This window comes from Momordica charantia, assembly GCF_013281855.1.
Source record: "Momordica charantia cultivar OHB3-1 chromosome 4 unlocalized genomic scaffold, Mcharantia_2.0 BLBB01000004.1, whole genome shotgun sequence".
In the NCBI taxonomy this organism is placed as follows: domain Eukaryota; kingdom Viridiplantae; phylum Streptophyta; class Magnoliopsida; order Cucurbitales; family Cucurbitaceae; genus Momordica; species Momordica charantia.
Window position 1 is genome coordinate 24,401,501 of NW_028275162.1, and position 26,860 is coordinate 24,428,360.

The window sequence follows — 26,860 nt, forward strand, 5'->3', positions numbered from 1 at the left end:
ACTACTTTTGATTTAATTAATAGTCTAAATTCTCTTGGTCGACGAATCTTTGAGGAGGAGTTCGTTTCACCCCGATGAGTGTGGAAGGCAATTTCGTCAAGGCCGTAAGCTAACATTGCTCCTTCAACGATTGTTTCTAAAATCAATCTTTTGGCTGCAATATCTAAATTTACTTTCATAGTTGGTAATGATCCGGATGATGATTTATTCCATTTCCCAATTGTTCTAACGTTAAGAGGATTAGGATCATTAACCATTAATAGTACATTTCAACCCAACAACAATTTTGCGTATCGCAGAAATTAGAAATTACAGATTACAGATATTGCTGAAAAATATAGCTACTGTTTTTTTAAAAAAAGCCCTACCATATTCTAATTACGACGAAACGAGTTAACGATTCCAAAATGCAACCAGAAAATCTCCTCGAATCTCAAAGCATCAGAATCACCGTACACGTATATGCGTCGATCATCGATGCGTGTGTATCTTAATTGAAGCGATGACGGAAAAAAAGAGAATGAAATATATAGAGATGGTAGACGAAGAACAACGAGCATTAATTACCGCCGCCCGATGTAAAACCAAGGTTTTCAGATGCCGACGGGAAGGGGGAACCATGGCGCATTGACGGCGTCTACGAAGCTCTACGACAACGAATGGATTCAGAATGAGGGAGGCAACGGAGATCGGAGAAAATGGCGGCGACGGTTGATGAACTTCAGTGTTGTGTTGGACGTCGCCCATGGCAGATTAGGGTTTCGATGGCGTTCGTCCCGCGCTTTCGATCTCCCTCCGTAGTCCGCAGACCCAATATTATATGTAGTCGCCGGTGTGGATCTCTCTCCTTGCGGGAAGATTATTGACATTTTTTTTTAAGTCCATTTACACACACGTGTGCAGCAATTAAAACTTTAAATTAATAATTGTATAGTTTAAAATCCTAAACTTTTTTCCCTTTTCCTTTTGTTTCAGTTAAATTTAAATAATAAAATCTTGGATACCAAAGTTAAAGAAGATTCGGAAGTCACAAGTCTTGAAGAGTCGACCTGCAATGCGTGACTAACATGTAGGGATGGTAGATGTGCATGTCATTTCTTCAAGAGACGACCTGCACTGTCACATCACCAGGTTGTCTCTTAAGTAGACAACAAGTTATTTTATTCTTGGAAATAGTTTGGTGGAGAATATAATTTTGAAAAAAATTTTAAAATGTTAAATTATTTATTTTAAGGGTAAAAGAATAAAATATTAGAGAGATGTTAGAATTGAGTTGATGGTGGTAAATTGATAAAATATTAGAGAGATGTAGAATTAAGTTGATGGTGATAACTTTAATTATATGATTAATTTTTCATCTTTTCGTTATTCCTTTATTTTTATATGGGTGGAATATGCTAACTGACTTTATTCCATATCTTTTTCTCTATTATCACTACATCGTCGGTAAGCATTGTATTTTGTTTTCTTAGTATGACATGTGGGGTGAAATTCAAATTCATAATATTTTCGTCGAAGATGAGTGTATTTACTATATTCAGGTTAACGTATAGTATATTTGTCTGAAAGATATAGAAATTAAAATAAAATTAGTCCTAATACTGTTTAAAATGCAAATTTATAGTGCCTTCCATGTAAATTTGATTGGATTGAGCCTAACATTTGACATGATAGGTAATTAACAATTGCAATACATATTCTAAGTTTTAATATTTTTTAGTATCACATTCGATAGGAAGAAAATGAATAAAGTATCTTGCTCATTAAGCTAGGTTTATGTTGGTAATATTTTATAATTAAATAATTATTGGATAGATAACCGAATCTGATATTAAAAGTAGTAATACATGTCTTATAGAGATGTGTTAAATTTGATACGAAAGTTGTAATTTAATTTTAAGTTTATAATCGAAGTATTTAATTTTACTCCATGGTTTCAAATATAACTTTATTATTATATTAAACAGTATATTCTATTATCTAAACTTCCTTCTCCGCGCCGGACGATCCACGAACACTCGCAGTCATCTGGCTGAATTATCGGCAATGGATTCCAGTCTCCTGCAATTATCCCACCCGCTATCAACTAGATCCACATTTCTCAACGTAATTCGCAAATCTTCTTCTGCATCCTCAATCTCAATCGGAAGAAATTCGCAGTTCCAAAGATACTTCAAGCTGGAGAGTAGCAGAGCCAGAGGCGACGTCGCTTTCGACGAAGCTGCTTTCGAGGCCGACAGGTCTCGCCTCGACGCCGAAGCTGAGAAATCCATGGCCGAAGCTTCAATCAGGGCCACGGAAGGCGCTCCGGCCGACGACCCGAAAGCATGGAAGTGGGTGATCCGGAAACGGATTTGGGATTTGATGGAATCGCAAAACGTTGCGGCGAATCCCCGGCCTGTTCACCACCGGATCCCTAACTTCGTCGGCGCCATGGAAGCTGCCAATAGAGTGAGCATTCCAATTCTGAGTAATTTTGTTGGAAAGAAACTGTTTGAGTAGTCCATCTTGAAATTTTGATTCCTTCCCCCATAAATCTAATGAAATGGAGTTTTATTAGTTGTGCGATTTGGAAGTTTTTAGGGATGCACAGTGCGTCAAAGTTAATCCGGATTCCCCTCAGAAGGGCGTGAGGCTTCTTACACTTACGGGTCAGTTTCATGGCGTTAATTACCTCTATTCTTTCAGTAGATACATTCTAATTTCCATTCACTTGACGTATTAGTTTGACATACTTTTATGATTTCTTTTGTTGCTGTTGTTTGTTTGCTTGTTTTTTTTTTCTCTCTAGGTTGTCCACCATCGTTAAGAGACTATGTTTCAAGTTGGTTAATAAGTTCGAACACTCAATACAACTTAAATATGATTTAGATTGGTGAATTTGACGTCACTTGGAACATTGGTTTCTAATTATAGACTATAGTTTCGATTTTGTCGTTATTAAAAACCTCTGTTATATGATAGCCTGACCATACATGATTCGTGTACCAATATCTGAAACAGTATGATTGATTATTAATAATGAAGTAATCGAGAGAATTTCTGGTATTCTGGATAACCGTCCAGTATTTATATCAAGAACAAAGTTCATTCAAAGATGTGGGGGGAAACTTCAAAATATGTCAACTGGTTACTGTCTTACTTTATTACGAAAGCTGAGAAGGATCTACTGAAAATATGGTCTTTTCAATAGTACACTTGAATAGCTGTGCCAACAATGTTGTCAGGTTTAGTTATTATTTTCAGGTAGTCGAATTGATTCACTTGACTGAATCATGAACTTCATTTCATGACATAATGAGTTGTATCATCTTTGATTATGTGGATAAGCGTGTGATAGCTTTCTTCATGTTTAAATCGCAAACTAAATGGTACCTTGATCATGATCAGGTGGCAAAAAACTATTAACACCTCAGCCGCGGTTGAGAACAGGGTTTTTCTCCATAGTCGAATCCGGAATGTTGACTCCTGCTACCATCAACGAAGCCTGCACTTCTGTTGGGGTAGCGAAGTACGGAAAGCCAATTGGACTGGATGAAAAGATCAAAGTTGATCTGATTGTCATCGGCTCCGTTGCTGTTGACCCCCGAACAGGTGCTCGGCTTGGCAAGGGAGAGGTAAGAGTGTTACTTACATCGGTAGTTATATTCTTCCATTTTTTGCCACTTTGTAGTCTTACGCAATTTAAAGAGCATGCTCGATTCTGTATATGTTACTTTATGTCATTGGAAGCTTCTGTTTTGGCTAAAAGAAACAATACTGATACATGATAGAATGCCAGGGATTTGCAGAACTTGAATACGGAATGCTTCGGTACATGGGAGCCATTGACGATTCAACTCTGATTGTTACTTCTGGTTGTGTAACTTCTTTGCGTCCATCTTATTTTCTAGCTCGTCTTTCTTTTCATGATTTTCAGTAACAAGATGAATTCAGTCCTAAATATCTAAATATCCTTTACTATCAACTGTTTAGATAGTTCACCAGTTATACTTCCCAATATCTGTAGTTTCCAAACCTCCTCCATTCCCAAGAAATGGAATAATCTTCATTTTCAAATTCACGTACAAAGACTAATATTCAGTTGAGAGTTGAAACTTCTGTCAAGCAATTGAAACAATTCATGGGCAAAGGGCTGCTGGTTTTAGATAGAAATTGGTAGCTAACTCATCACTGAGCCCCCCTGATTGCTTTTACATGTTAAAGTTAATAATTTCTCTATGCTTTTGGCCTTAACATTTTTGTTAAATCTACTGTCCTAATATGACTTGCAATTCTAGTGCAGTGCACGATTGTCAGTTGGTTGATGATTTCCCAGTCGAGAAGCTATTAGTCCACGACGTGCCAGTAGACATTGTATGCACTCCGAAGCAGGTCATTCTAACCAACACAAAAATCCCCAAACCCCAAGGTTTGCTTCTCCATGCCAAATTCCCCTCTAGAAAACAAGTTTGATCCTTCTGGTGCCTGGATCTCTATATTCAATATTTGTAGAATCTCTTGAAAATTCTATCACCGTAAAGTTACCTTTTCTTTTCGGTTTTTATCTTGAAAGATTCGTGCAGCATGTTTCCATTCCTCAAGTTGGAGGGGACATGAGCTATATTTGTAACATCAAGTAATAGAGTCTCATCTCCCAAAATGTTCTGCATTGTAGGTATTTACTGGGAAATGCTGTCTCCTGAGAAGCTGAGTCAAGTTCGAATACTCAGAGAGCTCAAACGGCGGATTGAACGGGAGACCGGCCAACCGCTGCCGTGTGGTCCGTCGGAGAAACTACCACCTACAGCTCAACGGAGTTCAAAACCCACAAGACGTGCATCCTCCAAGAACTGAAGGGGGGGAAATGGGGAAAGAAAGTCCTGTACTATATTTTCCTTCGTTACATGGTTCTGGTATTGAATAAAAACTCCTCGATGAGAACGAAAAATCTAATCTGAAAGCAATAAAGGAATGAAAATTTCTGAAGGTTTTTTTTTACGCCTCCATTTCAGAAAAAGAAAAAGGAGTTGTATATTAGCAGATGTTCAATGAAAATTGGGAGAAAAAAATCAAAGCGCTAGAAGGAGGGCTTGAACCTCCGACCTTGTGGTTAACAGCCACATGCTCTAACCAACTGAGCTATTCCAGCTATTGTTGATGAAATACAAAATAAAATTAATTTATTATTATGTACACTCTTAAATCTTCTATTTTTTTTTTTGCTTGTAATTTAAATTTACAAAAATTATAGCAGAGAATATGTATTCAAATTGCAACGGTAAAAAATTATATCTTGATTTTTAAAGTTCAACAATTACGAGGTAAGAGATCGAAATCTTGAACTTTTAAAGGAAAATTGATGTGAATCTATTGAACTATATTCGAATTAACTTATATATCAACCTATTTTTATATATATATATATATATATAATAAAATTTGGTTACAAAGTCAATAATGAACTAATGAAGTCAGCTTAAGCTATCTTTACATTTTCAGTTCTTTAGAACAGATATTTTTTTTCTACCAAATTAATCTAAGCATCTTCTTTTCTTGGTCAAAATTAATGCAAAAGTGGGGTTTTTTTCGAAACGAAAAATAATATTGTTCAAAATTCAAAGGCTTTTGGTTGAACTCCTTTATTTTGCTCTGATTGGATTAGAAGCAGAAGTTTAAACAAGTAGCTGGTCAAAATTAGATTAATATTTATTATTCAAAGGGCTTACTTTGTATTTTTTTTAATATAATGATTAATTTCAATGTCATGACAATAACCTATCAATTAAGTAGGTCCAAGTAAAATGAAACAAACAAAATGTCAATCCGAGTGTCAGTTCAATCGATAAAACATTTATTATTATCTCAAAAGCCCTCCTTACGATAGACTCAAACATGACATAATCTTTTTTTAGTACAATATGGGGGTGGAGTATTGAACTCACAACCTGAGGTTGCAAGATATATGTCAATTATCGTCGAGCTATGCTCGTTTTGACAAAACATGACATAATCTTAATTGTGCATGACCCGAATCGTAAATTTTATAATAAATGTTAACGTCAATAATATAACATTGACTCTTGTGCATTTACGAGAGAACATAAAATCTAAATTACCTAAAAATAATTAAGGATGAAAATATTTAATTGGCTAAAGAAAATTTTCATTTCATTGCATAAAATTAACAGGCATTTAAAAAATGTCACTTTTTCTTTTTAAATATAGTACAGGTACTAAAACCGATATTATAGTAAGAGTATTTTACATTAGATTTGAATTTGATTTTGATTAGGTGATCACTTTATAAACCCTTTTTGTTGAAGCTCGTTCGAGCTTTTCCTGGAAGTATGGCATGGGTTACTTCAGCGCCGTAGCGCCTGGTACTCGAACATTGGCTCGAGGTATTTTCTCTAACCCTTCTTACCCTGAAAAAGTAGGGGTATTTGTCACATATGAAAATACATCTTTAGTAATTTACATTATTTATGTAAATTTCTCGGAATTAATTAATTAATTAAACAAAACCTGTATTAATAATATCCCAAAATTCAAATTTGTATATTGTTCAAAGAAAGAAATGATGATGAAAAACAGTCAAAAGTCAAAGTAAAAGCGGTATGGGATGAAGTATATCAAGAGTTAAAGCAAATCTCTTACAAATTCATGAGTCAAAGGCATTAAGAGATGATTTTAATTTTTTTAAATTGCTTATTTCAGAAGCCAAAAAAAAAAAAAAAAAAAAAAAAAAGCCCAACAGTTGACTCTTGACTGTGAAACCGTAGCTAGTTGTTTGTTTGGTGGAAGAGAAAAAGCCCAGATGATCTGAACCTCCAAAGAAAATATTTAGAAAACAAAAAAAAGAAAAAATAATCAAAGAAACTAATTATTTTTCCACTTAAATTTTGACACCTTGCCAAACTCAACACTGTTTGTGTTTGGTCAATAAAATTTGGGTGTGTGTAAAAGTTTGAAGATTATTTTCTCACTCTAAAAAACATTCTCTTTCTAGAATTTTTTTTTTTTTTTTGAGATGGTATAAGTTCAAATCAACCTAATTACAAGCAGTGCAAAAGTTAGAGACTAAAGAAAAAAAGGAATATGAATTAGAAGAAGAAGCTTTTTCTTTTGCTTTCTGCTTGGATTTTCATTGTGTCTCTGTCAAATTACTTGTCAATCAAGTCTCTTCATATTATTCAATTTCTAGTTGTTTTGCAGCAATATATTCAATCAATCATATTCGAATCGCATTGGGTCGGTTGCTTTTTTCTTTAGAATCTGAAAGTTCGGGAATCAATAAAGAGCATTCGAAAATTTAGACATCTACACGTATATAAAAAAATGTAAGAAAGTGCGACGATTCCGATCTAAAATTCTCATCAATTTAAAGGAAATTTTTATAAAACATCCCCAATAAATCAAAACGTGAAATTCATTCTCTATTATCAAAATGGTCCTAATGTATTGTTGACATTTTCAATAATCTCATAAAATAAACACGAGAATTTAAGATGTCGGTCTTTATAATTTAATAAATTTATAATGCTTATATACATATGGTATATATTTTTCCTTATTCTCTTGTCAAAATCAAACACCACTTGCATATTTGAAGATACATATTTGAATGGAGAGGGAAAATAAAATTGCCACTAAAGTTGATGTGTGAATGGAAAAAAATGGATACATATTTGAAGATTTAGATTCATGCATGAGCTTTTAATAGTCTCCACTAGAATATTAATTACTTGCAATTTGAATACAAAATTACCAAATACATTGCATTGATCACCAAACCATGCCAAAAATGGTACAAGTAAAATCCAAAAATCCAAAATAAAAAAGTCTATCTATCAACCTTTAATGGATTTCAATTGTCAGCCACGTGAAAATTTTGTCAATTGGGCATTTTTTCTTTTCTTTTAGGGCAGACTAATTTGAGCAATAAATTAACTTTTTTAATGCAAAAAGAGACCGATTAATTAATACAATAACAATTATAAAATTATAGGACAAAAATTAGATTTGGCTCCTATCAAACTTGTTTCCATTTTTATTTGAGAAACTTACCTATTTAATAATTACTTATGTTTCTTATTTCTCTATAATATATAGTAAATAAAATTGCAACCTCAAATAATTAATTAAAAAGCAAAGTTTCTACTTTCTTATATATATATAAATGATGGGTCCAGGTAAAATGTTGTAAATAATTAATTTACTTTAGGTAACTATAGATTATAATGAGTTATTTTGTATATAGACATTAAAATTTGAATCTAAAATGATTATTAGGCCACCTTGTCCCCACTCCCCACCTTTGTAATAATTTCAAATGTCCATATGTTATTGGTCTATTTTTTAATAATGTTGTGAAAAAAATTAATTTTAAACACTATTTTAGTATCTATATTTTCAGTTTGATTCATCTTGGTATGTGCAATTTTAAAACGTCTATTTTAGTCTTTATAATTTTAACTTTTGTTCAATTTAATTTTTTACTTTTAAAACGTCTATTTGCTCATATTTCTAAAAGTGACTATTTTTGTTCTTATATATATATATATATTTTTTAATCATAATTTTAGCCTAACACTCCATCTACTAATTTTTTTTTTTGAAATATAGCAATAAATTTATATTAAAGAGTTTCTATTAGGTATATAATTTGTATTAAAATTTTACAAATAGAAAACTTAAATATAAAATGAGTAGGTGTCAATTACTATTGAACTATACTCATTGATACATCATCGTTAAATGTTTATCTACATGAAATATGCAAATTATATAAATAACATGTAATGTCCAACGTGGATTAAATAATTTGTAGAAATGTTATATATCAACATGTTTCCTTTTTATGTAATAACTGAAATTAAGTTTTTAAAATTTTATATACTCACATAAAATAAAATAATTGTAAGTTATTTGATATTCCATACAAAATAATCAACATTTTTTCATACTTTCCAAGTTTGCAACTATTTAATCCCTATATTTTAAAAAATTCTAATTAATCTTTTACATATATTAAGTAAAATTTATAATAAATTCTAACTTCATTTTTTAACATTTATTTTGATTTTTTTAGTTAAAAATAAATTCATGTAACATTTATTTGATATAGTAATTATACTATTTGAAAAAAAAATTATACTATTGGAAGATTATGTAGTAGACTTGTATGAAAAAAATCCAAACATTTAATGGCTTAAATATACATAACTGAAATTTCTTAAACACAAAATTAAAAATTTACAAATCGGTTAGAATCTATTTTAGTAAAAATGAAATCACTCATTAGAACTCGTCAAAATACAGAGACAATATAGGCATTAATTTTATTTTTTTTTTAATAATTTTGACAAAATAGAGATTAACTTTATTATAAACTCTTGTAGAGACTTTTTTCTTTTTCTTTGAAGAAAAAAAAGAAAGAGAAAAAAAATCTGCAGAAATGAACACCATAATACTTTATAGAGATTAGAGACACGCTGTAGCTTGTAGTTGACAGGTGTGCTCCTAAAATTATGAAGTTTGCACGCGCGTGAGTGTGAGTGTGACACACCGCCGACCAAGTTCCTCCATTTAATTATGCTGCCCCCGCACGTGCGCATCGACATCTGCACTTTCCTTATCCTTTTTACTTCGTTTGGCCCCACCTACCATTTTTATACCAAAAAAATTAATAGGCCAAAATAAATTTTAAATATTTTAGAGTAAATGATTCCTGATGCATTTGGTTGGTAATTAAAAACAGAAATTTAAAAAGAATAGATTCAATCAAAAGTTACGATTCTTTGTTTTGTTTTCGATATATGTATTTAGTATCAATATATCAGTATCAAATTTGAGAATTGAATCTCAATTTAAAAAAATGGTTCAATATGCGTTTAGTAATATATTTATAAACTCGAAGTAGTTACAAACTAAATATTTAGTTTAATCTAAAGTTATATTAATTAATTTATTAATATTTTTTTTATGAATTTTGTATAATTATATTTATCAAAGTTGTTATCTTTTTTTAATGTTCAAATTCTGAATCTGAAAATATAAAAAAGTTTGTTTTAATTTCTAGTATTACAAAATTCGAAAATAGTTTTTTAAAAACCAATCTCCCTGTTGATTAAGTGAATCTGAAAATAAAAAAACAAAATTCGAGTTTCCAACCGGCCTTGAACTACCTACTTAAAATTTAATATCTTAGCTAAAATGTAACTCAAGTAGTTAATATATTTATGTCCGACTAAAAGATTGTCGATTCGAATGTTCATGTACTAATAAATAAATATATATATATATATATATATATATATATATATATATATATATATATAGTTTTAATTTAATTATTATAATTTTTAGAATGTTACATATATTTGGTCCATATATTTTAGCTTGTCTCAATTACATTTTGTTCCTAACTTTTTGTTTTAATTTTATGCCGAGTCAAATCAGTATTTTTCCCTCTATTTAAGTACAACAAAATAAGGTAATGAAAATAACTAAAACAAATTACTCCTAGTAGAGCGGAGATTTTCTATTTTATTTTCATTGAGAGTTGGTCATTTTTGAATGATATATTCAAACTTAGAGAGTTATGTTCTTCTTGTCTGTATTATATTTGTAAAGTGAGTATAAGTAAAATAATTGGAAACGATATGAAGTGACAATACCCATGACGTATAATTAAACAAAAAAAGGCTTACTATATTACACAATTTGACAATGCGACAAAATGTTTATTAAAAAGGTTAAGTAATTTGGTTGAACAATATAGAATTACTTGACATTTGTAAATGTTTATGTTTGGGTATTGAAATGATGCGAATATTTTAAAAAGTAACGAAATGATTAAAATTAAAATTATTTAGACAGAAATGAAATGATTTCGGTTAATTATTTTTAATTATGGTGGTGAAAAAAGAAAGCATTTTTGCTAAAATTACTTGTACGGCTCAAAATGTGTAAAAGTTCATTATGAGGGAATTATTGCATAAATCAGGGACACGTGGCAAATATTTCAGGCGAATCCGATGCTAATGATACTTTAATTATTTCTTTTTATAAAAAATAAAAATAATTAGCCGACAGAACTGTTAGTTGAGAAGCAAGGAAAAAGAAAAGTAACCGAAAGCAAATAAAATAAATATCCGGATCATAAATCATGGCTATATATATCATATTATAATAATCCACGAATCAAACGTGACAAAATTAATTTAGAACATTCATTGAATGAAAAAAATAAAATTAGAAAATGTTATTAATACAAAGTATCTAAATAAAATGGGGGTGGAAATGAGTTAATTAACTCAGCGGTAAGTGACACAAATCTCAATTCCTTACTGTACTAGGAAAAAAACGAATGGTCTAAACCAGCACAATTTAACTGATCAAAGTATTATTTCTTTATAATTTCAAAGTAATAAAAAGAACCCTAAATTTTAATATTTAGTCTATTTATAATCTATAAATCATGACATATATATTGAGTTAAATATGTGAATTCTTCCTTAGTATATCATGTGAGGGTTAAAATTGGAGCTCACGATCGTTAAGTATATAGGTTAAATACGAGGGTCAATAGCTATTATGTTAATAATTTTACATTTTAAAATAATATAAGTTTATCTAATCTCCATTTTTATTTTCTAGCACATTCTTTAAGTTTTAAAATTACGGCTAAATTTTAAAATAATAGAAGTTTATCTAATCTACGTTTTTATTTTCTAGTACACTCTTTATGTTTTAAATTTACAGCTAAATTTTAAAATGTAAAACAGTTTTCAAGTGTACATTTTTTTGTCTTTTGTTTGGACATTTAAATAAAATTTCAAAAAGTTGTTAATAAATAAATAACTATAAGAAAATAAACTGGTCTAAAGTTTACAAACAAAAAAAGAAGTTATTAAACATAATTTAAATAATTAAATGTACAGCATTTTCAACTAAAATATTTGAAATATTTTAAATTCCTTCTATCACTTGTTTGCAGTGTTTCAATCACTAATTACTAATAATTGGCATAGAAAATGTATTTTGATTTTTGTCTACTAATATTAAAAAAAAAAAGGTAGTCATCATGTTTTCTAAATTTTTATATTTCCAACAAGGTTTATAAATTTAAGCTACTATTTTATAATTTTTATAGAAAATAAAACCATATAGTCTTTAATTATTACATAAATTAAATGTGGTACCTCATAAGTCTTTCTAGTTTTGCCATATTATAATAAAAGTATAATTTAAAAATAAAAAGTGTCAAATAAATAAATAAAATGTGAGCATGCATGAAAAAAAGAAAAAAGAAAAAGGAAAAAAAGACATGGGAAGATCCTTTTCCTCGTTGTCGGCTGGAGAATTTGGACAAGCGGACCAGATTCATTCCTTCAGGTGCCACGCCCCTCGCCTCAAAAAGTATTAAAATCAAATTAATAATAACAATAATAATAATACTGCGAAAATATTGCACCTAATTATTATTTTATTTTATCCAAAAAAAAAAGTTCCTTTCCATTTACGACATGCTAACCATAATTATTAACTAATTATTTGAAATCATTTCACTTAGCACCATATTCTAATCTACATTTTTCAATAAATGTTTTGTTTTGGTGCTAATCTACATTTTTCAATAAATGTTTTGTTTTTGCTAGTTTTTCAAAGTATGATTGAAATGAATCTGAATCATATTATATGTTGACCTATGGAAAATTAGTGGTATTTACTAGGACGTGTTGATAGAAGATGAGTTTTACTAATAGAGACGAGACCATCGTTGTTATTATATCAAAAAGTTGATGATGTGGGTTGGAGGTATATTATCTGGAACTTTTTCATTAATACATATGCTGAGATAATTAAAAAAAGGATTTAGCCGAAGAATAATGAACTAATACAAATTAGTGACAAATGCGAAAAGATCGTTTGGATTTAAGAAGGAATTGCTTGGATTTATCCCTAGTTTCTTTATTCTTTATCCCAAAAATCTTATTTCGATATGATCTAGAGTGTGTTCACTTTGGTTGTCACCTGGTCTTATGACCCATATTAATGTGGTTAAAATGAGTTTGAGTTAATACAATTTTAGAATAATGTAATATTATTCTAGTTCTTTCTGGAATGGTGATTTCCCATGATCAATTTCAATACATGGTCCAAATTGGTATAATTATTATTTTAATTTGGCATGTCCCAAAAATCTAATTTGAAAAAGTCAAACAAATTCAAAGGCTTTAATTTCGTTAATTAAATTTCTATAATGTCTAACAACCAATAGTCCACGTAATTGACATTTTCATCCATCTAAAAAAAATTATAAAATAAAATTCAAATATTATTTTGGTATCTTATTTGTGATTTTTTTTTTTATATTTTCAACTTTGGTTCATTTTAGTCGTTATACTTTCGGAGCGTTCGTTTGAGACCCTAGTACTTTAAAGAATCGATTGATTTGGTGATCTATATTTGTAAATTTTTAATACAAATTTAATAAATAATTGAAACTCTTTAATACAAATATACGACTACATTTTTAAAAATTTAGTGACTGTATTGTAAAAGTTATGATAGAAATAAATGAACTAAAATGATAACTTTTTAAAATTAAGTAGAATATCAAAACCCGCATTTTGAAAGTTAGGCCTATTTTTTTTTCTTTTTTCTTTGTTATGATCATTTTAAAAAAGTAAAGAAATTTTATTGAATAATTATTTTGTATTATTTATTTAGTGCTAAATAAAATAGGATTAGAGCATTTAAACGTGATCTATCATCTTTTAAATGAATTAGGTTGCTTCAAAAACCAGTGGGAACACGTTGAACTAATTAATTACTCAATGTTTAAATATGCATTAAATTTATATTCATTGAAACTTTAACGTTGGTGAGAGAACTTTTTTTTTTCTTTCCCAATTGTTTTGAAAAAATAATAAAGGTAGATAAATATATGAAATTAATTGATCATCTATGTAATCTCCCCCAATTTGTTTCACATGGTTTATGGTTGGCATAATCACTCTAAACAATAACATTGTTCGAACAGTGTAAGTTCAAACACGATATAATTGTTATTAGAAAGCGTTCGAAGTTGAGTTATTGCAAATTAAACATTTTATTGTTTTCTATTTTCTCGAATAAGAAGTTTACTGCTAAAACAAAACGCTAATTCATCCTATAAAATCTAGCTGTAATATAAATTAGAAACTTTTTATCTTTTTATCTTAGAGGGTTATTGATTTAAATTAGATTTAAAATGATGCTAACAAAATGAGGTTTCAAATATGTTAAAGTTTAAAAGCTTGATTAGTGTGAACCAAAATTAATTAAAATTTAAATAAATTGTCAATGTTGTCCATCTCTTTGAAAGATGAGTTGAAATTAAAAAATCATGTATATAAAAATCAGATCCGTATTTGTATGTATTTTTAATTAATCTTTGCACGTTTGAATTTTATATATTTATAATTATATTGTGTTATTATCTTATATATTTAAATAAAATATCTAAATTGCAGATAATTACAAACATTCAAGCATTCCCATATTGAACATTTCTTTCCCTGTCAAAAGGAACAAATGAAGAATATTATTTTTCTTAAAAGAACCAAAGGTTTTCTCCTTTTTCGAGAAAGTGAAAATTAAATTTAAATCCAGTTGTGAAATAATAAATTATTATAGAATCCATTCACTGCTAAATTAAAATTCTAAAATGATAAGATTAAATTTACTTAAATACGTAATAAAGATAAAAATAAAAAAAAATCTACACTAAAATTATTGTAAGATAAATTTGAAATAAAATTATAAGAAGAATTTAGGTCACAATTTCAATAAATTTGGTTTTATGAAGTCTGAAAATTAAAAGTAAACTATAAAAGATAAAATAAAATGTGTAATATGTATATTATGATTTTCGAAATCAGTATATAATATTTTAAAAAAAATTAGAATTTAAGTACCTTGAAATCAAATAAATTTAAATATTAAACATATAATTTATAAATAATAACCAACGTTGAAATGAAATGAAATCCACATGCTTTGTTTTTATTAAAATATTTCGTTGGATTTTGATTTTTTTTTTTTTTGTGGGAGGGGTTCATTAAATCTTAATTGTACTTATCGTTAAAAAAAGAATTAATTAAAAAATGAACATGGATTAGGCGGAAGGGGAGGGTTGGGAATTGAGATCCCTTTCACGATTGGTGGGCAGTGCCAGGTGGAGCCTCGTTAGTGGGTCCCACTCCCGCACATGACGTCCACGTACGAATTCGAAGTTTGACCCAAAGTCCACTTCGGATTTGACGTCAAAATATCTATTTAAATAATAAATACTATTTTAACCTCTATATTTTTTGGTTACATGCTCTCAAAATGATTATTTTATGTTATGTATTTTCAGCTTTTATTTATTTTTGTTGTTGTACAAATATCCTAATGATTTATGTACTTTAAAAAAGTTTAATACAAAATTTATACACAAGAAAAACTCTTCAAATTATTAATATATTTCAAGATATTTAATGAGCGAAGTGTCGTATTAAAATTATAATTTAATAAATGAGACAAGAATGAAAATGAATGGATCAAAATAATCTTTAAGTATGTGAATTAAAATGGATATTAAAAAAACATAAAGTAAATGAACAAAAGTCGAAAGAACATGAAAAAAAAACAGACGTTTTAAAAATATGTAGATCAAATTAACCCAAGTGAAAATTACATGATTAATATTGTAATTAAATCAAGAATATTTATTATTATTATTTTTTGTTTATTGGGTCTCTGGTTTATTGTATTTGATAAATTAGGATGAGACTTTTCAATTTTAAAAGTTATGTTTTTTTCAATTATTTTTATTAATAATTACGAGCTCGTTGTTTTCAACGATCTACCCGTTTACGAGCATTGCGACGGTTAGAATTTAGACGGTTAAAATTACATTATGATTGTTTATTTATTTATTTAAGATGGAAAATTAATTGAGAGGAAAAGTCTAATCTTCTCTCCCTGTGTTACAAATTATACATGTACTTAAAAATATCTTATATTAGTTTATTTTAAATTTCACAAAATAAATTTTAATTGATTGCAGGTGATTGTATAAGTTTACTATTTATGTCAAATTTTATAAAATTTTAAACTAATCCTGTATATATAAATATATATTCGTTTTGTGCTCTTTTATCATTCTCTAAAAATATATTTTTATAATTTTCTGTAAAAGGTGGAATTCCTTCCCAAAAAAGACGCGCAATCTCTAAATAAATTAAGTAAATTCAATTTAATACTAATTTAGATTAAGTTCTAACTTAAATTTAAGGATATACGACATATAAAATTTTATTTTGTAAGACACAAATTAGTTGATCCAAAATTATTTTGAGTTATATTCCAATGTGTCATCTCTGTTGGAAGAATAAAACACATAACTTACATGTTGATTTAAGAGAGTTTAAACAAAAATAATCAGAAACGTACCTGAATCCATAAAGAAAGCAAATTTATGGGATTTGATCTTCCAAATTAAGATAACTCACGATTGGAATTATTAAGTTTTTTTTTTTTCAATTCTATTATCCATTAAATAGAAGAAGTAGAGAGTCGTTTCTCTCTGAAGGGATGTAGAGGGACCATAATCCTTATATAACCGACATGGTGGTGATCGGTTACAATGTTATTTCTAATTTGACCCCTCATCAAATTAGAAATTAATGATGGTACCTATATATTTTATCCATGATCAATTTATAATTATAACTTTCACATAATTTTAGATCATTTCTCTTCGTCTAATTAAATGGCGAAAAAAAAAACACTTTGATTTCTAGATAACCATGGAAGAGATAAAAAGAGGTTTAGGGGATGGTGGAAGAGACAATAACGAAATCATAACATTTCCTAATCAAATCACTAATACGACAAAAATCACCGAATCAAAACAAGGGAAAAAGCTAGCAGCCAAACTAAAATGTTTTATTTTTATTTATGTTCTGAGAAATTAGATTTCCACCCACGACAACATAATCAAATATATATAATCAAATCCAAATTCAATCCGAATTTCAAATTTCCAATTTTGAAATAGTGTTAGTTTCCAAAAATCTACTTTTGTCTTATAAATTTGACAATAACTGTAAAAGGGTTTTTTTTTTTCTTTTGTTGAAAAAAACAAATAAATAATCTCACTGAGAAGATCATTGTCTAAACGAGATCAACTAAATTAATTTTTAAAAACTAAAATTTAATTATTTTAGAACAGGAAAAAATATAGTGACAACTATGATGTTTTTCTATTGAATTCAAATCAACATTATTGTATATATTAACAAGTTGGCAATGTCAAAAATGTTACTTGCAAGTATGAAAAGCTTGATTATATTTAATTTAATTTGACTTAGTTTTCTTCTTTTACCTTGTTTTTGTTTTTGTTTTTGGTTCCTCCAATTAATTATCAAATAATAATAATCCAGTCAAAGTCCACGCCCTCCCAAACTTATCCACCCAATTTACCTTTTTATTTATTTATTTTCTCAAAATAAAAAATTAATTTAATGCCTCTTTTTTTCTAGAGTTTTCCGTGGTATGGAATGGATAAAGTATATGTTCGTACAAGCCTAACCTAGTATTATTAAACTATAGCTTACTTGTCAACCTTATCTTCCCATATTAGTATTTGGTTTTAGTTTTTTATATATATATATATATATATATATATATATATATATATATATATATATAAAGCCGTCGCAAAGGTATTTCAAGGAATCAAACATTAGTGTTACTTCGTATAGGTTCTAAAATTCAATTTAAAAACCGAATTTGTGTAGTACAAAATTGAATTGGGTGTAAAAGAATTGATTATAAATATTTGTACAATGGCCAAACATTTGGCTCGTGGGGTCTATAATTTGTAAAAGTTAGTATTATTTGAAAAGTGAATTTTGTAAACTTGTTATTGTATCGTCTTTGAAACATACGAACATATAAACTAAAAATGATATCGGTTTTTTATTTAATCCGGGTTGTACAAAACTTAACTCATAAGTCAAACGCCTTCTAAAAGGGTATATCAACTTAACATCTAACCTACTAGTATGAGCATAATTCAGCATTAAGCTATCTTTGTTTATTCTTTTTAGAGATTAGAAGTTCAATTTTCCATTTCACATTTGTTATGTTAAAAAAATACATTTAATATTCAACATTGGTTTAACTCTGCTTTTAATATTTGCCATAAAAGTGATTATTGGAGTTTAATATAAGTTTAGAAGATGGGTTTTTAAATTTTAGGAGCCATGACAATTGGTAACCATAGATCAAAAAAAAAAGAGAGAATATTTCAAAAGTTGAATTATGGATCAACACAAAAAATAAATACTAAAAATAGTAGAAACCAAAATTAGGAAAAGACCACAACTTATAAATTAATTAAATAAATGGTTTAACACATCATTATAAGTTCTCTAAAGCTGACATGGCCTTCTAAAAAATAAAATAGGGCTTTATGTATTTTTATATTTATGTTTGGATATGAGAAAAAAAATATATAAGGGATGAGGGAAATATATATATATCTAACCATTAATAGTAAATTTTAAAAATATTTATTTATTAATATATATATATATATATTTTTTTTTTGCAAATAAATGTGTATGAAACCACAGAAAAAAAAAGGTGCCGAGTTGAACTTCTTTTTCAAGTGTACTTTTTTTTTTCTTTAGTTCTTCCTTAGCTAACCCAATCAGTTTTCAAACATGGAAAGGAGCTAGTGATGGAGGATTTTCCCCAAATCCCTTTCTGGATTTATGTTTTAAAATAAATTAAGTCACATGTGTTCATTAGTTTATTTAATATTATATCATAAAATAAATTAGTGGACCAAAATTTCTCAAATTAACAAATTTTAGGTCAAAATTTTATATGTCTAAAGTCTTGTACTTCCCATGAATGACGAGAGTTAAAACATTCAAAGTGGCAAATAATTATAATTGTGGTAGTGAAACAAAATATATATATATATATATAAAAGTACAATAAGGAGGGTGGAGATTCGAATTCATAACATCTTCGTACTACCGCTGAACTAAATTCATATTAACAAAAAAAAAAAATATTTCTTTATAGAGTTTTAAACTTTCTAATTATTTTATGCAACTCTATAAATATCTAATAATGTCTATATCTTATTTAAAAATAATTTCGTTAAGTTGTTTAAAAAAAACTCCGTTAAGTAATAATCTTTTTTCCTTTTACTTTTATATTGTGCAAATTTCACCATGCAACTTCAATAAATCTGGAAGAAAAACAAATTTTGGCATAAAACACATGCTCCATTCCTAAGATCTTTTAGGTCTCTCATGAATGGTATATTCCCTTTTTGTTTTAGTTCCATCCTTACATATAGGAGATAAAACAATGGAATTTGAAGATGGTAATAAATATTTTATCTAATTAATATTTGAATTGGTAATGATACACTCAATTAAAGTCAGTAAATGCATAGTACAGTATCAAAGATTAAAAAGAGAAAAGTGGAAATAACTTATTTTAAAACGGATGTAAAATAAAATTTTAATTGAATAAAAAAGTTTGAAAGCTTAGCTTATATTTGATGAATAATATTAAGTAGCCTTGCGACCTTACCATCCTTAAAAGTTAATTCTTAAGAGAGAAAAAAATAAAACATTTTATTTAAAAAATAAATAGCCGTCAATTGAAGATTATCCATATTTATTTTCCTCAGGCTAACTTATTTAACAATTGAATAATTTGGAAAATAAATAAATTAAAAAAATATGGAAAATAAAGAAAAGGTTTTGGCCATGCTCAGTCGGCAACGGAGAACAATTCCAATATGAATTCTCCGTCACAACAAAAAAACGAATACGACCGACAATTTTAAATTCGTATCAAAAATTGCAATCCAAATCTCCAGTTTTTTCAATACAAAAGAAACCTCCAAAAAAAAAAAGAAAAAAGAAAATCATTTTATCTCGGAAGTCCCCATCTCCAAAAAATCTCTCTCTGCCTTTTTCTTTCTTTTTTTTTTTTCGATTTGAACTCTTTAAGTTTTGGCTGTAATCCCAAATCCCAAGTTCCTAATTTCTTAAACAGAGAGTCACTGTTCTTATTTCGGCTGCGCGTGTTCAAATTCTCACAATCCCAAATCCCCCATATATTACCCAAAACTTGTTGGCTCCTCCTTAAATTCCTCGAATCAAAATCAAAATCCTCTGTTTTGTTTTTCGCCCCATTTTCCAGTTACCCACTGCGGATTTTGTTGCATGTGCTCGTTCAAGGTGGCGAACCAAGCTGGCGGCGGTGATGGCGACGGCGGAGACGGCGGCGACCACCACAGATTACTGCACGGTCAAAATGATGACGACTATTATTCCGGCGGATCATATGTCGGAAAATTTGGAGAGGTTTCGGCTATGGTGTCGGCATTAACTGATGTTGTCTCCGGGCAGGGGGCCGCCGACTGGGGATACGGCGGCGGGCAGGGTTTTCCGGTGGGTTTTGTTTCGTCTTCGTCTTCGTCGTCCTCGGCATCGGCGTCGGCTTCGTCTCCTCTGTCTGCCTATTCTTCGAGCTCAGAAGCGAGCTATGTCTCAGCTCTGAGTTCTTGTTCTGGTTATTGGGCTGGCCAAAAACGAATGCGTGATCATGAAGAAATTGGCCAAACCCAATCTGATTTTGAATCCTTTTCCAGGGTTTATAGAGGTTTTGTTGATGATCATTTTGCTGAATCTCAAGGACAATCTTCCTCCGGAGGTTAGTTTTCTTAAAATGTCCTATAAATGATTAAATTTGTCGTAACTTTTTAATTTTTAGATTTAGCACTAATTTAGATTTAGTGTTAATTTAACACTGTATCAGTGTAGCAGATCTTGTTCTTCCCCATTCTGCCCCATAAGTACTAGATAAATAATTAAGTTTATGGTAATCTAAATTTTCATCAAAAAGATAAAATTGTCCAAATTTGTCGCAACTCATTTGTTTAAATTTTTAGATTTAGTACTAATTTAACATGATATCAGTGCTGCAAAGATTTTGTGGTTTCCTAATAGTTGATAAATGATTAAGTTTATGGTAATCTAAATTTTCATCAAAGGGGGATAAAATAGTCAAAATTATAAGATTTTCTCAATAATTTTTACGTCAAAAATTTCATATTGATGTAAAGAAAATTTAGAACCTAAAAAAATTTGAATCTTCAAAAATTTGGAACCGTGGTTGTGTTGAGCAATGGAACAGTGTGAGAGAAATTTCGGTGTTTTTAGAGAGATTTTTTGGTTTTTTATTTTGTTTAAAAATTTCGGTGTTTTTTTTTTTAAATTTAACATTGTTTGTTATTTTCATTTTCAATAGTGAAAGAAGAAGTTCAAATGCCGTACACGGCGGCTTCAATTCCAGCCGCCGCCGCCGTTGTGGCGTCGCCGATGAGCTCAAACGAAGCGAATTTAGCTGCCGGTGAGAGAAGACGGAGATACAGAGGGGTGAGGCAGCGGCCGTGGGGGAAATGGGCGGCGGAGATTCGCGATCCCCACAAGGCGGCGAGAGTGTGGCTCGGCACTTTCGACACGGCGGAAGCCGCCGCCAGAGCCTACGACGAAGCCGCCCTCAGATTCAGAGGAAACAGAGCAAAACTTAATTTCCCTGAAAATGTCAGATTAATTCCTCCCCAACACCACATTCCGGCCACCGCCTCCTCCGTTTTTCCCGGCTCCTCCGCCTCCCATTTTGCTCCGCCGCTGCCGCCGCCGTCGTTTCAGCCCCAGTTGTCCCCGTTTCAAACCCAACATTTCAGGGATTACCTTGAATATTCCAATTTGATTCAAAGCTCCGGAGAAGTCCTTGGACAGCCTTCGAGTTTACTACAGCAAATGTTTTATAATGCGCAGTTGGCTCCATTTCAATCGCCACAGCTAGCGCCGTCGCCGTCGCCGTCGCCGTCGCCCTCAGTTTCGAATTCTGTTTTTTTGGCTCCGCCGCATCAGCAGCAGCAAATGGGGTTTTTCCGGCCGCCGCAAAATCAAAGCCAGGGCGACTCCGATTACTTTCCGGCTATTTCGTGGAAGGATTCCGGCGGACAGGATCCTCCTTCGTCGTCCGGTTGATCATACAATTTTTTCCCCTTTTCATAAGTAAAAATCTAAAAACGAAAAAAACATTTTAATTTTTTTATTCCCAAGAGTTAATCCATTTTTTATTTTTTAGATAATCGATTTTTGTTTTCTTTATATTCCGAGTCTTGCATGTATTTTTTCTCACTTGTCCTATAAATTGAACACTTCTTCCCTCCAAGATAAAGCATTTCATTTTTTGCATTCCATTATATGAATTATTGGAGCATCGTATGCATTTAATATTTACTTTTTAAAAAACAATTCAAACGAAATAATGTTGATTTATTTCGTTGTTTTTTAATCAAATTTTATGTCGTCGTCGTATATGTATGTTTCGATTTTGTTTGGGTTTTAGTGATTTTAGATTTGGTTTTTAGTTATTAAATCGCCATGATTAGTGAGATTTGGTTGTTAATGGATATGACTACTCTCTATCTTTTCTATTTTCTATTGAAGACTAATTAGTTAGTTCAAATAGCAAAGATAAATGGTGGAGATGAAATTGACGAATTCACGTGGAATCAGACTCAACGTGACAAAATGAGGCTGCTACGTGGGTATGAGACATCAGAGAAATTGCAAGCTCGTTTCTCTCTATTTCTTTTGTACATGTTTGTAGATGATCCAATAAGACTACGCTCATCTTCTTGTAAGGGAGTAACTTTTTTATTTTCTTCTTTAGCTTGTCAAAAGAATGGAGTATGATTTCTCATCCTCTATAATCCAAGTAGTTGTTTCATAAGTTGATTATCAAAATAAAGAGAGACAGATGAATTACATTCATTATTGTTAATTTTAAACTATGGTAAGAGTAAAAATATTTAATAGTTGAAGAACCGCATATACAAATTGAAAATATAAAGAAAAGTATCAATGTTAATTAGACAACTAATTCTAATTATTTGGCTTTTTTTTTGTCATACCTAATTATTTTGTCAAAATATTTATTAACATTCTAGACTTTGAATTTGTAATTTCTTTTCATCAATGAGCATAAAATAAATACTATCTCTAAATTTGAAGTCAAAAAATCTAAAGAATAGGATGTTGGCTCTCTTTTGACTCAATCAGCGAATTAACTACTTCGTCATTTACTTTTGATATTGTCTTTTTTAAAATTCCATTCAAAGAAGGGAAAAGAGAAATATTCTAAAATTATAAAAATTAGGCATGGACATATTTTTTTTTTGTATAAATATCTATTCTTAATAAGTAGCCATTCTAATTTAATTTATTCAACCAAAAAATCTCTTGATATAATATTTTAAAATAAACATTGAAAGAATAAAATGATATTTAAATACTAGTTCATTAAATGTAAAAGAGGAGGGAGACGTTTCAAGCTTGGCATCAAAATGAGTTGGCTTTCTTTTTCTTGATAAATGATTATATTTTAATTATGATAATTGACTTGTAATCTTGAAGCGCGTGACTTAGATGGATTTCCATTTATGAGGTAATTATTAAACAAATGATTGTACATGTGGCATTAAATATTGATATGGTTGGGTTATACTTCTACCAAATTAAATTAATCAATAAATCTTTTTTTATTTTTAAGAAAATCAATAAATCAATCACTTACTTTTGTCAATTTTAATGGCTTCGACATAGCTACAATTAATTCAGAGTTGATTCTGTTGATAACAAACGATTGAGTTGAATTTTTTTTTTGAATGATCGATACAAATCGCTATAATTTTCACTATAAATGTTTCTATCTTTTCTTTGTTATAAATCGACAAATTGGTCGATATCAACTATTGTCAAAAATCGAGCCAAACCGACTTACTCTTTAACATATACGAGAAAGAAAAAATTTAAAAGAGTTACATTTAGAAAGGGAATAAGAGAATTTGTCTTTAGAAAAAAAGGAAGGAGAGAGCCAAAAAAAATGAAAATATAATAATAATAAAATAAAGGTGGCATCTTCAAATCCGCTTCTGGTCCCAACATGTGTACACGTGTCGCTATCCCATTAGAAAATGTGAGACACACGTTCCTACACATTAAACACGTGGACAAAATTGCTGTATCTAATAAATAATCATAATTTAAATACAAACTAAATAATTTGAATAATTAGATTCCCGCCTTACCGGCTTAATAACTCTACTTTTTTGCCGAAAATTAATTTAATGTCGAATAAAATACATAATAACTATTTATAGAACTCGAAACATTATATTAAAAAGTCAAAATTTTATATAAAAGAATTACTAGTGATTTTACTTTAGTAACCCTTGATTCAAGTTTACGTCATGAACATTTGAACAAACCTTACTTTGTTCGTTTCTCTTTCCTTGGCTTCTTTTGAGAAGAAAATAGAAATAAAATAATTTAAACAACGTTGCTTTTCTTTTTCTTCTTTCCTGCTTTTATGACGTCACTACAGGACACGTGCAAAAAATCCCAAGTGACGGGTCAAAGGTGATTTTCAACGGAGTGGGTTCCACCTCAGCGTGGAGCGTGGGGAAATGAATACGGCAGTGACGTGTCCCTCTCTTGACTCTCAAATTCCGACACGTGCGTAATTATATGGGGATCTGATATTCGCCGGGCACACGTGTCCCTCCCGAATATTTTGGGTCGGTCGGGTTTTCGGAGCTGGGCCGATTGGTCGCTTACCTACCGCATATTATCGGGTACAGTGACAACCCGTAAAGGAGGATACGGGTCTTTTTCCAGTTGGACCTGTCAACCAATAACTAGCTGCCACGTCAGAATGAGTCAGCTTTGACTGTTTTGGGACCCACCAGTGAAGAGTCCCGTTAGATCACGGTTGGTGGAGTTTTTTATATATATTATTAAAATTTTGGAAGAAGGTTGGCGAAGAAATCTTGAATTTTGTCGCTCAAAATTTTCACTGAGATTATATAAAGAATGATCTAGATGGATTTTTATTTTATTTTTGCTTGATTGTTATATTATATAAACATTTCCGTTTGGTGTTATTAAAATAAGAATAAAGAGATATGTTTTTATTTTATTCCCTTAAAGCTTGTTTGATATATAGTTAAGTGATCGAGCAATCTTCCGTACGGAAAGTTAGGTGATATTTGTCGAAGTAAAAATGCATTGGTAGGAGAGCATTTCACTTTAGAGAGAAGCACTCGTGCAAATAGTAGTCGATGAATTGGGAACTTAAGGCTCGGTTGGTAATGTTCATGTTTCTTGTTTTAGTTTTCAATTTTTTTAAAGAAATATAAGCATTTTACAACTAACTATATTCATTGTTTCTCATTTTTTCGAAATATTCTCAAAATATTCTCAAAATCGTTTACAAATTTTGGAAACAACAAAAACAAATTTTCTTTCTTGTTTCTATTTTTCATTTGTTCCAAAACATAAATAAAAATATTGTTTGACCATCATTTTTCTTTATTGAAAATGAGAACACTTATTTATTTATTTATTTTTTTTTGCTGCATGTTTAAAATGAGTCGAATACAAAATCTAGGTTAGGTTGAGAAGTGGAGTGATGTTTTATTCAAATTAATTGCAAAAAATGGTAAGTTTTTTGAAGCTACATTTATAGCTTATGTTTTTCCATGATTGTTCCTTAATTAAACAACATGCTTTTAGAGAAGTGGTTCGATTGAGCTACCTAACTTTTGCAAGTCGTTAATAGTTAGATATCTTTCATGTCACAGTGCAAATCTATTTAGGTCTCTTTCCTCTATAAAACTATCATATAATGGACTTGTAAAGCGCCATAAAACTATAGAAATTTTTACGAGGCTTATAATTTTACACATTAGATATGAGAGAAAAATTATAAACGACTATTATATTATATATAAATTTTGAATTTACATCAAATGGTTATAAGGAGCAAGCAACAATGTGGCGGGCACACGTAATAATCTTCCGATCTTATAGTATTATTACTTTACATCTCTTCCTCTCTAAAAATTATTTGTTGTCATAGTGATATAATTTTGATAGGGGCTGAAGTATGGTAGAAGTCTCTATCTTTTGCAGCCTTTATATGTTGGGGCAGTGGCTAGCTTCTATTTTTTAGTACAAGCTACAAAGAATGGGGACAGGAGAAGAAGAAAGAACATGAAAGTCGAGCAGAATTTTGATGTGAAATCTTGTTATGTTAGTAAGGCAAATGTCACTTCCAACATTTGGAGAAATTTAGGTAAATTTGATTGACATGTTAGGTGTACCGTACAATAAATATACTTCAAAAACATCCACCTGAATCGTGAACATAGCTCAGGTTAAAACATATATCTCTTATATTTTATGTTTTCTGTTTTTTTCTAAAACACAGATAAGAACATTATTCTATCATTTTAACGCATAAAGTGCATAATAAATTATATATAACATAAAAAAAATTTATATTTACTTTTCATGGAAAATTTTTATCTTTTTGAATTTAAAATTTGAGAATAATAAATAAGAAATGCTACCAAACATGTTTCTATTTTTTTTCTATAAAAATGAAACAAAGAGCAGTTACCAAACAAAATTCCATTTATTGAGCCAAAGCGAAGCTCAGCGGTAATTGACATATACCTCCAACTAATAGGTTGTGAGTTCGAATCCTCCCCCAACATGTTGTACTAAAAAAGAAAATCCATTTTTTGATTGAAAAATGATGAAATGAGAAACAATAAACATAAATGTTACCAAATAGGCCTAAAAGATAAATATCTCACTTCTAATAATAAATGAATTATATATAACCAGAATTACATTATTTTCCTACATGAATAAACATA

At 29.7% G+C, this 26,860-nt stretch overlaps 2 protein-coding genes and 1 non-coding gene across 3 annotated transcripts; 2 read left to right on the forward strand and 1 right to left on the reverse strand.

Annotated features, from left to right (window-relative positions):
- Positions 1-1,955: 1,955 nt before the first annotated feature.
- Positions 1,956-4,968, forward strand: COG0212 (NagB/RpiA/CoA transferase-like superfamily protein). Its single transcript, XM_022278855.2, has 6 exons — positions 1,956-2,451; positions 2,561-2,651; positions 3,391-3,617; positions 3,782-3,857; positions 4,286-4,411; positions 4,658-4,968. The coding sequence occupies exons 1-6, from the start codon at positions 2,047-2,049 to the stop codon at positions 4,834-4,836; spliced, it is 1,104 nt and encodes a 367-aa protein (XP_022134547.1). The 5' UTR covers positions 1,956-2,046; the 3' UTR covers positions 4,837-4,968.
- An 89-nt stretch (positions 4,969-5,057) lies between these two features.
- On the reverse strand, positions 5,058-5,131 carry TRNAN-GUU (transfer RNA asparagine (anticodon GUU)). Its single transcript has one exon. It is a non-coding gene; the product is annotated as a tRNA-Asn (tRNA).
- Positions 5,132-19,965: 14,834 nt separating this feature from the next.
- Positions 19,966-22,777, forward strand: LOC111006073 (uncharacterized). Its single transcript, XM_022277819.2, has 2 exons — positions 19,966-20,769; positions 21,367-22,777. The coding sequence occupies exons 1-2, from the start codon at positions 20,280-20,282 to the stop codon at positions 22,113-22,115; spliced, it is 1,239 nt and encodes a 412-aa protein (XP_022133511.1). The 5' UTR covers positions 19,966-20,279; the 3' UTR covers positions 22,116-22,777.
- The last annotated feature ends 4,083 nt before the right edge of the window (positions 22,778-26,860 follow it).